We start from the raw sequence: 16,698 nt of genomic DNA on the forward strand, positions 1-16,698 counted from the left end.
TGATTAAAAGGGGAACACTGAACATACGCAGTGGAACTGGCTTTGAGGCCCAGACTGACATATTTGTAGCTTTAATGAGACGTACGCAACTGTATGAGTTCCTTATGAGCCTATGCAAATCCCAAAGTTGGGATGTTACCACATTACTACAATATGTAAATAGTAATGTTATCAATATTATATTAAAACAAGTAATGTGCAAACCTATTTAATCCACATTTATATTTGAATTGTACTAACTTAAAATGATGAACAAGAATTACATTTGCTCTCACGGGTGGCGAAAAGGAACTATCTGAAAGCCACACCCGTAATAAGCCACACCTCCTGAATATAACCTTTGTATTGCGTTAAAAAAGACCCAGCTGTTGGGTCAACCCAGCATGAAAGTGAATATAACCCAATTGATGGTTAAATTACAACATGTTGGGTTATTCACCCAACCCAACTATCTTGGTCAAAATAACCCAGCGTGTGTTCTGTCCAATATTTACCCAGTGCTGGGTTACCAAATAACCCAAAAGTGTAGTAACTGTAACGGATTACATTTTCAAATTAACTTACACAACCCTGCACATACGTACACACACATACGCACCTACACTAACAAACAAACAACCACACACAGTCACACACACAACCACACCAACACGTTGTAAGGATTAAGTAGAACCAGATTTTGTGTTGCAGAGCCGTGAACAGGGATGGGCGGGTGGCACCCCACCCCTCCCTGACAACCTGATCAATTAGTAACCATGGTAACCAGGCAGCACACACTACCACATAGGTCAAATTGTTTCCCAGATCAATGTAACTGTAAATAACGTCATGGCGACAACATAAACATCAATGTCATAATTGGAGTAAACAAGAACACCACAATAATATCAAAAACAACATGTCCGCAGAATAGATATAGATGCTCAGTCCTTCCCCTTCACCCAGAAACCAGACAAATCGCTTCGACTAACTCCTAAAAAAACTGAAAAAAGTGGAAAGGATCCAAGGGGAGAGCCCAGTCTATTTGTATTTCTGAAGAACATCAATATTTATATGCAATGTAAACCTCTACCACAATTTTTTTCTGATAAACATCTTACGCAATTTGTTTTTCGAATGGCAGCGGGGTAAACAGCTTCAACTTTGGCGAGCGAGCGAGAGAGAGAGAGAGAGAGAGAGCGAGAGCGAGAGCGAGAACGAGAGAGAGAGAGAGAAGGGATTGTTGTAATCTGCGTCCCAAATGACACTACTGTATTGCAGTTCTGTGTGCTCTGGTCAAAGTAGTGCACTATATAGGGAATAGGGTGCCATTTGGGATGCAGGCATACAGTATAGGCGTATACCTCTATTCAACAGGCAATTAATCTATATTGTCTGTCAGCAAACACACCTGAACCCCTCAGAGGAAGATATCACAATCATGGCTGCCTTTACGTGATCATTTTGTCTTTAGAAAAAGCTGAATCTATCACCTTCACATACAGTAACACATAATGGCTGCGTTCAGACAGGCAGCCCAATTCTGATCTTATTCCCATTTATTGGTCTTTTGACCAATGACATCAGATCTTTTCACATCAGATCTTTTTCAGAGCTGATCTAATTGGTCAAAAGACCTATTAGTGACAAAAAATATCAAAATTGGGCTGCCTGTCTAAATGCAGCCAATGCGTCCCAAATGGTATCCTATTACCTATATAGTGTACTATAATAATAATAATATAATATGCCATTTAGCAGACGCTTTTATCCAAAGCGACTTACAGTCATGCGTGCATACATTTTTGTGTATGGGTGGTCCCGGGGATCGAACCCACTACCTTGGCGTTACAAGCGCCGTGCTCTACCAGCTGAGCTGGTAGAGTACTACTTATGACCAGAGTAATGCACTATAAATGGAATAAGGTGTCATTTGGGACACATTTCCAGTCACACCGTAACACTTTACCCATCTCAACCATGATAAACACAGAGCACAACAGGGAGATAGAGATAGGTACGGTGGCATAGAGGCTGTTCTAGGGCCTGTTTGGGCCGTAATTGCTATGGTCATGGACAATCGGCTATAGCTAGCAGTCAACACTGGACAGACAAACCCACTGTCTCCCTGCTCTGTGTTTGTTACATAATGACTAATGTTATGACTAATGTGTGTCCCAAATGACACCCTTTTCCCTACATGGTGCAGTACCTTTGACCAAGGTGCACTGTATAGGGAATAGGGTGCTATTTGGGATGCATCCTAAGAAGAGAAAAGTGATGAAAGGAAAAATAAGAAACTAAAATGACAAGTGAAGTGGATTATGAGGAAGTAAGTAGCAGAGCAGAGTAAAGCAGGTTGGCAGGGCAGACTTCTGTTTCAAAGTGACAGGCCTGTCTAACAATAGCCTTTGTGTGTGACAATGTGACAGTGAACTGCTTCAGCACACACCGTCGTGGCCAGGACAAATTACTAGGAGGAGAAAACACACACCAACGCCTGGTGGGCAGAGGGAAACTGTGCTTTCCCCTCTTTTCCTCATGATCATGCAAGGTGGAGAAAGTATGGGTTCACATGGATGTGATGTGTGTGCCAAGTCTATATTAGTATGTGTGTGTGTGTCAGCTACTTTAAGGCCCCTAAGCCTTCTGCATGGTTCCTGCAGTCGGGTTTATTTCCACTCCAGTCTAGTTCTCACACAGCACACAGTTCCCACCCGCCCTGGTTCCCACCGCCTTGTTCTGCTGCTAATAACTGCGCGCACCCGTCGTCCCTCCCTGGTTCCCACCACATCATTAAGAAGAACTCTAAGGCTTCATGCCACAATGACTACCGCCCTGTAGCACTCACATCTGTGAAGAGCTTTGAAAGGCTGGTTATGGCACACACCACCTCCATCATCCCATACACCCTAGACCAGGGGTCTCCAACCTTTTCTAACATGAGAGCTACTTTTATAAAATGAAAAGTCACGAGCTACTCATTTTTTTCTAGCTATCGAATAGGCACATTCTTCTCTTCTCCTTTCAGCTGCAACTCTTCCCCAGGTCCTTAGTGTACAAGAGAATGTAGTGCAATGTTTTCTGTCAATATACCTGGTAAAAGAATGGTTAATAAAAACTCTAAGGGGGCCTTATAAAATCAGATTTTTCCCCCCCAGATTATGTTTTATATTTGCCCAAATTATGTATTTAGATTTATTTGGTTTTTCACTCTGAAAATTACAATTGTTCATAGAGAAACAACGATGTCAATGCCAATTTTGCAGTTAACATTTAATTGAGAAGGTTTTGGGGAAAGTATTTTTGTCAACCCACAAGATGGTTATCACATCAACTGCTAGTGATGGGAATTCCGAGTCTTTTCTGTGAGCCGGCTCTTCGTTCAGTAATGCTTAGAAATTGAACTAAAACCATGTAAAAAAGTATTAATCTCTCATTTAGAGCCTAAAACGTTGCCTACAATTATCTCAGATCGTGAAATGTGAGTTCAAATACATTTGAACCTAACCAAATTATTAGATGACCTGCAAAAAAAAAAGACAAAATGTAATGCACTAAAAAACATTGGGTGGACCAGAATGAGGCTCTCTCCTCAATATATTGTTCCAGCACCTAGGAATTTCCATCTTCAGAGATAACTTATATGCAGATAATCGATGTCTGGAGCTCAAAAAGCAATAGTAATAGTATACAAATCAGGGAGCCAAATTAAAAGCTCTTTCACATATGGGATTCGGTTCCTGACGTTCACCAAAAGAGCTGTTCAAAAAGAGCTGTTCGTTCACAAAAGACCCATCACTACTGGCTACATACAAAGTGATAGACAAACGCCCACACCACACAGACAGAAAGGGACAATGTTGCTGGAAATTAATTGGCAGATCCTGTGTTAGGTTTGGCTTTTTAAGCCAATAGTGGCTAACCAGGGGGGATAATGTCAATGTTGAGTTGGTTAGATATAGTAGCTGGGAGCTTGCGTTGTCTGATACTTGTGAGATTTGTTTATGACAGTTGTGGTGGAACACGTGGAAATTGCATGTAGGCCTACTTTCAGAATTGTTTGGCGAGCTACTCATAGGTGGTCTGCGACCTACTGGTAACTCGCAATCGACCTGTTGGAGACCCCTACCCTACACCACACCCACTCCAATTTGCATACCGCCCAAACAGATCCATAGATGATGCAATCTCAACACTGCCCTCACTCACCTAGATAAAAGGAATACCTATGTGAGAATGTGAGAATTAACTACAGATCAGCGTTCAACACCATTGTCCCCTCCAAGCTCCTCACAAAGCTTAGGATCCTGGGACTGAATACCTCCCTCTGCAACTGGATCCTGGACTTCCTGACGGGCCGTCCCCAAGTGGTGAGGGTAGGAAACATCACCTCCGCCACGCTGACCCTCAACACGGGGACCCCACAGGGGTGTGTGCTAAGTTCCCTCCCTGTTCACCCACGACTTCAAGTTTTCTGACGACACAACGGTGGCAGGCCTGATCACCGGTGATGATGAGACAGCCTACAGGGAGGATGTCAGTGATCTGGCAGTGTGGTGCCGGGACAACAATATCTCCCTCAACGTCAGTAAGACCAAGAAGCGGATCGTGGACTCGGTGTCCAAATAACTAAGGACTTAAAATGGTCCACACACATGCGCACAGTCATGAAGAAGGCGCGACAGCGCCTCTTCCTCCTCAGGAGGTTGAAAAGGTTTGGCATAGGCCCTCAAATCCTCAAAAAGCATATTGACTGGCTGCATCACTGCTTGGTATGGTAACAGCACCGCACTCGAACACATGGCGCTACAGATGGTGGTGCGGACAGCCCATTACATCACTGGGGACGAGCTCCCTCTAAATCGTTAAAGACTCCAGCCAAGCCACAGACTTTTCTCTCTGTTCCCGCACGGCAAGCGGTACTGGTGATCAAGTCTGACACCAACACTCTCCTAAACAGCTTCTATCCCCAAGCCATAAGACTGCTAAATAGCTAACAAAATGGCTGCATGGACTACCTGAGTTTACACACTCATATACAATCATCATATACACTGCTACTACTCTGTTTATTATATATCCTGATGCATAGTCACCTTACCCCTATATATATACACATCTACCTCTATCGCACCAGTATCCCTGCACATTGTAAATATGTTATTGAAACTGACCCTGTATATAGCTAACTTACTTTGTGTTGTTCTTATTTTCTGTTTTTATTTATCTTGTGTTTTTGTTCTACCTTATGTTATTTTTAGTACTATATTGATATTGATTACTGCATTCTTGGGTTAGAGCTTGCAAGAAAGGCATTTCACTGTACTTGTGCACGTGACATTCAGACTTGAAACTTGTAGCGCTGCTAATAACCGTGCGCAGACAGTGGGAGTTGTGCACTTCACCAGATACCTTCTCTTCTTCCCCACTCTCCCTTCCCAGCAAGTTCTGGCTCAAAACAGGAAGAGGTCACCTCTCAAACCACAGGTATTTGCATGCTGAATCTCCCGATTTCAAAGCTGCGAGATTGGGAATGGAGAGAATGGACACAAGACGTCATTCAAAAAACGCTAATCTTTGCTCATCTGCATCAGCTAAATATGCATATATTTAGCTGATGCAGATGAGCAAAGGCATTCACTAACGACTGGGTTGGGGCAGCCAGATTTGTGTGTGTGTGTGTGTGTGTGTGTGTGTGTGTGTGTGTGCAGAGCGCAAAGATAGCACACAGTGTATGGCATTGAGAGTCAGTCTGTCATCAAGAACAACTACATTGTGTCTGACATATGATGGCGCACGCCTTAGAGAGCCGAGTGGCCGAATGGAGGGAATGTCACGGGCTAATATACACTGTAAAAAAAATCCTGTAATGGTCATGGTAAATGATTGTATAATCAACAGTAATGTACTGTGTGAACTGAATACAGTAGATTACCGTAAATTGCATAGCATTGTGGGAATGAAATAAACGGCTTGAAAATGTACAGTGCCTTCTGAAAGTTCAGACCCCTTGCCTTTTTCCACATTTTGTTACGTTACAGCCTTATTCTAAAATTGATTTTTTTTTATTATAATCCTCAGCAATCTACACGCAATACCCCATACTGACAAAGTGAAAACAGTTTTTTAGAAATTTTAGCAAATGTATTACAAATTAAAAATAGAAATACCACATTTGCATAAGTATTCCGACCCTTTGCTATGAGACTTGAAATTGAGCTCAGGTGCATCCTGTTTCCATTGATCATCCTTGAGATGTTTCTACAACTTGATTGGAGTCCACCTGTGGTAAATTCAATTGATTGGACATGATTTGGAAAGGCACACACCTGTCTATACAAGGTCCCACAGTTGAAAGTGCATGTCAGAGCAAAAACCAAGCCATGAGGTCGAAGGAATTGTCTGTAGAGCGCCGAGACAGGATTGTGTCGAGGCACAGATCTGGGGAAGGGTACCAAAAATGACTGCAGCATTGAAGGTCCCCAAGAACACAGCGGCCTCCATCATTCTTAAATGGAAGAAGTTTGGAACCACCAAGACTCTTCTTAGAGCTGGCCGCCCGGCCGAACTGAGCAATCGGGGGAGAAGGGCCTTGGTCAGAGAGGTTACCAAGAACCCGATGGTCACTCTGACAGAGCTCTAGAGTTCCTCTGTGGAGATGGGAGAAACTTCCAGAAGGACAACCATCTCTGCAGCACTCCACCAATCAGGCCTTTATGGTAGAGTGGCCAGAAAGAAGCCACTCCTCAGTAGAAGGCACATGACAGCCCGCTTGGAGTTTGCCAGAAGGCACCTAAAGGACTCTCTCTTAGGCCTGAATGTCAAGCGTCACGGCTGGTGGAAACCTGGCACCATCCCTACGGTGAAGCATGATGGTGGCAGCATCATGCTGTGGAGATATCTTTCAGCGGCAGGGACTGGGAGACTAGTCAGGATCGAGGGAAAGATGAACAGAGGAAAGTACAGAGAGATCATTGATGAAAACCTGCTCCAGAGCGCTCAGGGCCTCAGACTGGGGCAAAGGTTCACCTTCCAACAGGACAATGACCCTAACTATACCGCCAAGGCAACGCAGGAGTGGCTTCAGGACAAGTCTCTGAATGTCCTTGAGTGGCCCAGCCAGAGACCGGACTTGAACCCGATCAAACATCTCTGGAGAGACCTGAAAATAGTTCCCCATCTAACCTGACAGAGCTTGAGAGGATCTGCAGAGAAGAATGGGAGAAACTCCCCAAATACAGGTGTGCCAAGCTTGTAGCGTCATACCTAAGACGACTCAATGCTGTAATCGCTGCATAAGGTGCTTTAACAAAGTATTGAGTAAAGGGTCTGAATACTTATGTTAATGTAATTTTTCTGGTTTATATTTGTAATAATTTCGCTAAAATTTCTAAAAACGTATTTTTGTTTTGTCAGTATGGGGTATTGTGTGTAGATTGATAAGGGGAAAAAACTATTTAATCAATTTTAGAATAAGTCTATAAAGTAATGAAGTGTGGAAAAAGTCAAGGGGTCTGAATACTTTCCAAAGGCACTGTATTTTGGACATTATCGTAGAAAATGCTATGTAAGTAAAACACAGTAGCAGTTCACTTATTGTATTTATTTGTGAATAGACAAAATAGACTGCAACACTAAAAGCACACAGGAAACAAAATCAAGCTCATCACCTGAAGCATTTATGATAAATGTAATATTTTAGTCTTAGTTAACTGGTACCTGTTTTATTATTTTATATTTATTGCTTTGTTTGTGGCCGTGCTGTTTTATATTTAAAAAATAATATACAATTAGAAAGGCACATCATACAAATAAATAATGTTCCACTGTTAAAAGTAAACCAAGCACACACAAAATAGGAGCTACATGTAAAATGCAGGCCCCTTGTGGAAATTAGGCGATTTGCAACATCACTTACAGTACCAGCTTCTACCCCCAAGCCAGACTCCTGAAAATTTACATTTTAGTCATTTAGCAGACGCTCTTATCCAGAGCGACTTACAGTTAGTGAGTGCATACATTTTTCATACTGGCCCCGCGTGGGAATCGAACCCACAACCCTGGCGTTGCAAGTGCCATGCTCTACCAACTGAGCTACAGGAGGCTACCCAGACAATTTGCATTCTTAACTAATCCAATCAGTTAGTTAGTAATTATGCACCCGTTACTGAAATGGATGTTCCAGTTGAAATGGCTGAGGTAGTCACCTCACAATGTTCCTAACCCTGAGTCATTCTGAATGCAGGTTGCGGGTGACTATGTTCCAACTGTTGGCTATTCTAACTCTGGCAGTATTCCTATAGATATTACTAGTAATGGGGAAACTAAGCTTCTTGAAGCGTTGAGGTTTTAGAGCCAATTGTGTTGAAAAAAGGTTCATTACTCGAGGCTTAGATCAACACAGTGTACACTAGCGGCACCTGCTGGTCAAAAGAAAATAGAGCAGCCAAATTATTATAGATGACCCCCCACATCCCATAGCATGTGCGCAGCGTAGCCTTTTTGACTTCTACCAAACCAATCAGGTGGTTTTTCGACAAAACAAAGCTTCGGATGTCATTGATCACTTGCTTCTGATAAAGTGATACATGCTTCAAAGTACACTGCTTAGCGATTTCGACACATGCCTCGGAGCTCCGGTATCAAAAGTAACATCACCAGTACCAACCAAGGTTTTCCTGGTCTCAGCCACAACACCAGTAGTAACCCTGGACACAGCACCGACAAACCACAACTGCCACCTCCATCCAGCAACTGCCAGCCCCCGCCACGTCCCCACCCCTAACAAAAAGACACATATACATCTATTAACCAATCTTCTCCACTATTTTCATTTTTTTATTGATTGCATTTGTTCTTTGTCTTTTTTATTTTGTTCTTAGTTTTTAAAATTGAATAACCATTTGATTAGCCTAAATTCGATAGATTATTTGAATTGTCTATTATTTTTAATTTGACGTTAATGACATTTACGTCATTTAGCAGACACTCTTATCCAGAGCGACTTACAGGAGCAATTAGGGTTTAGCGCTTTGCTCAAGGGCACATCAACAGATTTTTCACATAGTCGGCTCAGGGATTAGAACCAGCGACCTTTCGGTTACTGGCACAACGCTCTTAACCACTAAGCTACCTGCCGCCCATATTGATGTATTGAATGATGAGAATATCCTTTTAAACTGATTGAACATTTTTAAACTGTAATGAATTTTGGAAAAAACAAATAAAATGACCTTTATTAATGGTTGAATATTAAGCCATGTCCCTTTGATCTGCTTTGTCATTTTGGAAGACTTTGTTTAAGCTTCTAGAAGTGCAAGTGATATAAAACACAAACTATTCATAAATATACTGTAATACAGTGCCTTCGGAAAGTATTCAGACAGCATTATTTTTTGCAATTTTTTTTGCTAATTTATTAAAAACTAAAAACTTAAATATCACATTTACATAAGTATTCATGCCCTTTACTCAGTACTTTTGTTGAAGCACCTTTGGCAGCAATTACAGCATCGAGTATTCTTGGGTATGACGCTACAAGCTTGGCACACCTGTATTTGGGGAGTTTCTCTGAAGATCCTCTCAAGCTCTGTCAGGTTGGATGGGGAGCGTTGCTGCACAGCTATTTTCAGGTTTCTCCAGAGATGGTAGATTGTGTTCAAGTCCAGGCTCTGGCTGGGCCACTCAAGGACATTCAGAGACTTGTCCCGAAGCCAGTCCTGCATTGTCTTGGCTGTGTGCTTAGGGTCATTGTCTGTTGGAAGGTGAACCTTCGCCCCAGTCTGAGGTCCTGAGCACTCTGGAGCAGGTTTTCATTAAGGATCTCTCTGTACTTTGCTCCGTTCATCTTTCCCTCGATCCTGACTAGTCTCCCAGTCCCTGCCGCTGAAAAACATCCCCACAGCATGATGCTGCCACCAGCATGCTTCACCGTAGGGATGGTGCCAGGTTTCCTCCAGACGTGACACTTGGCATTCAGGCCAAAGAGTTTAATATTCGTTTCATCAGACTATAGAATCTTGTTTCTCATGGTCTGAGAGTCTTTAGGTGACTTTGGCATTTCCAAATAATGTCCAATCAATTGAATTTACCACAGGTGGAATCCAATCAAGTTGTAGTAACAGCTCAAGGATGATCAATGGAAACAGGATGCACCGGAGCTCAATTTCGAGTCTCATTAGCATTTACATTTACGTCATTTAGCAGACGCTCTTATCCAGAGCGACTTACAAATCGGTGCATTCACCTTATAGCAAGTGGGATAACCACTTTACAAAAAAAAAAATTGGGGGGGGTGGGGTAAGGGGGGGGGGGGGGGTAGAAGGATTACTTTATCCTATCCCAGGTATTCCTTAAAGAGGTGGGGTTTCAAGTGTCTCCGGAAGGTGGTGAGTGACTCCGCCGTCCTGGCGTCGTGAGGGAGCTTGTTCCACCATTGGGGTGCCAGAGCAGCGAACAGTTTTGACTGGGCTGAGCAGGAACTGTGCTTCCGCAGAGGTAGGGGAGCCAGCAGGCCAGAGGTGGATAAACAAAATTCCCTCGTTTGGGTGTAGGGACTGATCAGAGCCTGAAGGTACGGAGGTGCCGTTCCCCTCACAGCTCCGTAGGCAAGCACCATGGTCTTGTAGCAGATGCGAGCTTCAACTGGAAGCCAGTGGAGTGTGCGGAGGAGCGGGGTGACGTGAGAGAACTTGGGAAGGTTGAACACCAGACGGGCTGCAGCATTCTGGATGAGTTGTAGGGGTTTAATGGCACAGGCAGGGACCCCAGCCAACAGCGAGTTGCAGTAATCCAGATGGGAGATGACAAGTGCCTGGATTAGGACCTGTGCCGCTTCCTGTGTAAGGCAGGGTCGTACTCTCCAAATGTTGTAGAGCATGAACCTACAGGATCGGGTCACCGCCTTGATGTTAGCGGAGAACGACAGGGTGTTGTCCAGGGTCTTAGCAAAGGGTCTTAATACTTATGTAAATAAGGTACTTCTGTTTTTTATATTTAATACATTTGCTAACATTTCTAGAAACCTGTTTTCGCTTTGTCATTATTGGGTATTGTGTGTAGATTGCTGAGGATTCGTATTTATTTAATCATTTTTAGAATAAGGCTGTAAGGTAACAAAATGTGGAAAAAGTCAAGGGATCAGAATATACAGTGAGGGGAAAAAAGTATTTGATCCCCTGCTGATTTTGTAAGTTTGCCCACTGACAAAAAAATGATCAGTCTATAATTTTAATGGTAGGTATATTTGAACAGTGAGAGACAGAATAACAACAAAAAAATCCAGAAAAACGCATGTCAAAAATTTTATAAATTGATTTGCATTTTAATGAGGAAAATAAGTATTTGACCCCTCTGTAAAACATGACTTAATACTTGGTGGCAAAACCCTTGTTGCAATCACAGAGGTCAGACGTTTCTTGTAGTTGGCCACCAGGTTTGCACACATCTCAGGAGGAATTTTGTCCCACTACTCTTTGCAGATCTTCTCCAAGTCATTAAGGTTTCGAGGCTGACATTTGGCAACTCGAACCTTCAGCTCCCTCCACAGATGTTCTATGGGATTAAGGTCTGGAGACTGGCTAGGCCACTCCAGGACCTTAATGTGCTTCTTCTTGAGCCACTCCTTTGTTGCCTTGGCCATGTTTTTAGGGTCATTGTCATGCTGGAATAATCATCCACGACCCATTTTCAATGCCCTGGCTGAGCGAAGGACGTTCTCACCCAAGATTTGACGGTACATGGCCCTGTGCATCGTCCCTTTGATGCTGTGAAGTTGTCCTGTCCCCTTAGCAGAAAAACACCCCCAAAGCATAATGTTTTTACCTCCATGTTTGATGGTGGGGATGGTGTTCTTAGGGTCATAGGCAGCATTCCTCCTCCTCCAAACACGGCGAGTTGAGTTGATGCCAAAGAGCTTGATTTTGGTCTCATCTGACCACAACACTTTCACCCAGTTCTCCTCTGAATCATTCAGATGTTCATTGGCAAACTTCAGACGGGCCTGTATATGTGCTTTCTTGAGCAGGGGGACCTTGCGGGCGCTGCAGGATTTCAGTCCTTCACGGCGTAGTGTGTTACCAATTGTTTTCTTGGTGACTATGGTCCCAGCTGCCTTGAGATCATTGACAAGATCCTACCGTGTAGTTCTGGGCTTATTCCTCACCGTTCTCATGATCATTGCAACTCCCCGAGGTGAGATCTTGCATGGAGCCCCAGGCTGAGGGAGATTGACAGTTATTTTGTGTTTCTTCCATTTGCGAATAATCGCACCAACTGTTGTCACCTTCTCACCAAGCTGCTTGGCGATGGTCTTGTAGCCCATGCCAGCCTTGTGTAGGTCTACAATCTTGTCCCTGACATCCTTGGAGAGCTCTTTGGTCTTGGCCATGGTAGAGAGTTTGGAATCTGATTGATTGATTGCTTCTGTGGACAGGTGTCTTTTATACAGGTAACAAGCTGAGATTATGAGCACTCCCTTTAAGAGTGTGCTCCTAATCTCAGCTCGTTACCTGTATAAAAGACACCTGGGAGCCAGAAATCTTTCTGATTGAGAAGGGGTCAAATACTTATTTCCCTCATTAAAATGCAAATCAATTTATAACATTTTTGACATGCGATTTTCTGGATTTTTTTGTTGTTATTCTGTCTCTCACTGTTCAAATAAACCTACCATTAAAATTATAGACTGATCATTTTTTTGTCAGTGGGCAAACTTACAAAATCAGCAGGGGATCAAATACTTTTTTCCCTCACTTTACAAATACCTAGCAGCCAACCTGCTTGCACTAATCCCATCTAATTAGACTAATATACTGTAACATACCAACATGATGACAGCAGCATTTACTCCAGGGGTGTCAAACGTACGGCCCGCGGGCCGGATCAGGCCCGCAAACGGGTTTAATCCGGCCCGCGAGATAATAAAAAAAAAAAAAAAAAAAAAAAAACATTTTTTTTAAGTATAAAAATGCGCTGCAATTTTTCAATAAAATAAACTGCTGTTCCAATTGCGTCCACTGGATGGCGCAATATCAATTGTGTTAAGCAAGCAAACTGTTTATACCGGGGCAGAGCAAGTAGGTCAAGCACGTGCAGCCAATGAGCTACTTTGTTTTGCCCGCAATATTTATTACGGCTTCTACTTTTAACATTATGTGCTTTGGCACCCTCATTGCCCCAATATGTCTCTGTCAAAAAAGAGAAAAGTGGACGCAGAGTGCAGAGTGTTCCAAGAAAAATGGTCATCCTATTTAATCACGGAATTGAATGGGAAAGCTGTATGTTTGGTGTGTTCAGAGCATGTTGCAGTGCTGAAAGAATATAACCTTCGTCGCCACTATGTGAGTCTTCATGCCGACAAATATGACAACTTTCAAGGACAGCGGAGATGAGAGAAGGTGAATGAACTGTTGGCGGGTCTGAAGAAACAGCAGTCTGAGTTTACTCACAGCCGAGACATCAGTGACGCTGCAGTGAAAGCTAGCTACCTCATTGCTAATGAAATCGCAGTGGCTTCAAAACCATTTAGTGAGGGTGAATTTGTAAAAACATGCATGATGAAGGCAGCGGAGATTGTGTGCCCTGAAAAGCGGCAGGCTTTTGCAAATATCAGCCTGACAAGAAACAGTTGCAGACAGGATTTCCGATCTTTCAGTGGATTTGGACAGCCAGTTGAAGCAAAAAGTAAAGTCATTTATTGCGTTTTTGGTTGCAATTGATGAAAGCACGGACATTACAGATGTTGCACAACTGGCCATTTTTTCATCCGCGGAGTTGATACACATTGACCGTCACCGAGGAGTTCGTGGAGTTGGTGCCGATGACAGATACAACGACAGCAGCTGATATTTTTACCGCACTCGTCGGCGCGCTGGACAGGGTCGGAGTGGACTGGTCCCGCGCTGTCAGCCTGGCTACAGATGGTGCGCCCTCAATGATCGGGAAAAAAGCAGGCGTTGTGACAAAGTTCAGAGAGAAAGTGCAATCTGCAAATGGAGGACGTGATTTTTTGACTTTTCACTGTATTTTGCACCAGGAGGCTTTGTGTTGCAAGTCATTAAAGATGGATAACGTCATGAAGGTGGTCATCCAAACTGTTAATTTCATCCGATCCAGAAGCCTGAATCACCGTCAGTTTGACAGCCTTCTCAGAGAGAAAGACCACATCTATGGCCTGCCATACCACACTGAGGTAAGATGGTTAAGCCGAGGTGCTGTGCTGAGGCGTTTCTTTGATTTACGAGAAGAAATTGAACAGTTCATGGAAGAAAAGGGCAAACCAGTGTTAGAATTTCATTCCGCAGAATGGATGCCGGACCTTGCATTTATGGTGGATGTTACAGAGCACCTGAATAACTTGAACAAACAGCTGCAAGGGCGCAACAAAGTTGTCACGCAGTATTATGACAGCATACGTTCTTTCAAGTTGAAGCTGTCATTGTGGGAGACGCAACTTGCCGGTGGTGATGCAGCTCACTTCCCCTGTCTGAAAAATGTGTGCGCGACCCAACATGTGGCAGACATGAAGCGGTTCAAAGATAAAATAACTGGACTGTTACGGGAGTTTGAGCAACGCTTTCAGATTTATGTTTATATGTTTTTATGTTGATGTGCTATTGTTTTTAATTGATTTTATTTTATTTAACCTATTCTTGACTCTGTGGTTCTTGCACTTGTTTGGGGAACAGGATTTCATTATTTGTATCTACATTTCTGCCTGAGAAATCACACCCTGATATAGTTCTGTGATCTGTGAAACAGTTCTGTTAATCACTGAGGCATTGTGTGTTTGTGTGTTCTTTTTCTTTAGAATTTTCAAATAAACTTGACGTGTTTTATGATTAATAGTGATGTTGTGCTTGTACGATTTTGGACACACTGTCCTCAGGCTCCAGCTTTATGTTGTATGTTGATCGTATTAAAACAAAGAAAACAATCTGAAGTTGTTGTTTTTAAGTTATATATACCATGATTTTTCCGGTCCGGCCCACTTGGGAATAGATTTTACTCCATGTGGCCCCTGAGCAAAAATGAGTTTGACACCCCTGATTTACTCTCTCACAAAACAGTAGGTGAACTTTACAGTCTTCTACTGTCATTGCACTACATATTCCAGTAATTTAGAGGAAGATGGTGGCAAGTTAGTGTGAACATTATAGCAACTTACTTCACACTAGCTAGAGATGTGCAAAAATACATCCAAATTGTATTGTGGTACAAATGTGTAATATTATGAAGACCAACTTATGTTTAACTACAACAACATGCCCAGTAACGGTTACAGCTACTACTTGCTATGACTGTGATACCTGTTTTTTTATCAACCTTAGTTGAATGCACTGACTAAGTCGGTCTGGACAAGAGCATCTGCTAAATGATCAAAATATCAAATGTCAAATGAACACTTGCAAAGCACATTGCTGGGTATTATTCTAATGAGCTCCGCCCTCAAACTGTTTGTATTTTGATCAAATTTGGCCATGTTTGGGGGCATAGTGCTTTACATTTTTTAATTTACATTTTGATCATCTAGTAAACGCTCCAATCATGAGCGACTTACAGTTGGTGTATTAAACTAAGGTAAACAATAATATACCACAGTCATAGCAAGTAAAAAGATGATGTTAACATTACCGAGAATGTTGTAGTTAAGCACCCTACCTGCAAGTCTAGAGTGAGTATTCAAAATATTAAGAACACCTTCATATTGAGTGAATGGAACCATGCGTTGCTGTTTGCAACAGTCACCCGACCCTGAGAGGGAGGCGTAGGCCTGCTGCCAAGCACTCACGGAAAGCAGGCCACAAGGCAGTTAATCTGCTGAGTGGTTAGATACTACCGATTGCCACGAATTAATAGACTATGTAATTTAAGAACTGCGCGAATGTTGATAGAAAGAAGTGCCCTGTTATACGCACCAACACCAAACTGCAGGCTACAGTCCTACAGTTAGGGTTATCTAACAGAAACACACCAACCCAGGCAGCCAGCCCAGTCCCTTCACAGAAAGAGCGACACTTAGAATCGTGAGGCGCTTACCTTGTTTCTGCGTGGGGAGCAGAATGGTGTGGAGTTTTTTGGACGCGGCACTGGAGCACGCTCCCCGTCCCTCTAGCAGGGCTTGCAGTGGTCGGGTCTCCCCAGGTTGGTGCTGACAAGTCAGCCCGGAGCCACAGCGCCCGGTGTACACTCCACACGCCTGACCCACGGCAAGGGCGCACGTCAGACAGCACCCACAGCCAGGCTCCCGCACGCTCTCGGCGCAGTCTTTTGCCAGAGGCGTGCACTGCATGAGAGCCCCGGTGTCACACGGCTCGCATCGGACCACCGGCCCCACGGTCTCCGCGATCCGGGTGAATGCAGCGAGCACGGCAGTGAGACAAAGCAAGCATAGACCGTGCATTCTGCCGACAAGCTGGTCACAAAGGCACAGTATGCTAGTTGTCAAGTAGGCTTAGGGGATTTATCCGTGTCAAAGCGAGCCGGATAGCCTTCTCCATCTATTTTCTTTTACGCGAACTTGTTGTTTTATACAGGCTGAAAAAAGAGCCAACAAGTCACACCCTCTGTATGAATAATGCAAACAAAGCGCCCGGATCCCGAGGTACCGCGGACATCGACGAAACAGGCTCGAGAATGTCAATAATAACGGTTTAGAACCGATTCACAGGTGGATTATTCGATTAATTGACCGTATTTATTGTCTAACTATCACTT

The 16,698-nt window shown here is 43.3% G+C and overlaps 1 protein-coding gene across 1 annotated transcript in view; it reads right to left on the reverse strand.

Annotated features, from left to right (window-relative positions):
- LOC311148565 (insulin-like growth factor-binding protein 3) overlaps positions 1-16,384 on the reverse strand; it is a gene marked incomplete at its 5' end in the record, with an annotated part of 83,004 nt that extends 66,620 nt beyond the window's left edge. The window contains one exon of the mRNA XM_084185551.1: positions 16,021-16,384. Coding sequence (XP_084041677.1) covers positions 16,021-16,384 — 364 coding nt within the window. The remainder of the gene's footprint in view (positions 1-16,020) is intronic.
- Positions 16,385-16,698: the final 314 nt, after the last annotated feature.

The sequence above is a fragment of the Coregonus lavaretus genome (assembly GCF_964263955.1).
Source record: "Coregonus lavaretus genome assembly, chromosome: 21".
Classification (NCBI taxonomy): Eukaryota; Metazoa; Chordata; class Actinopteri; order Salmoniformes; family Salmonidae; genus Coregonus; species Coregonus lavaretus.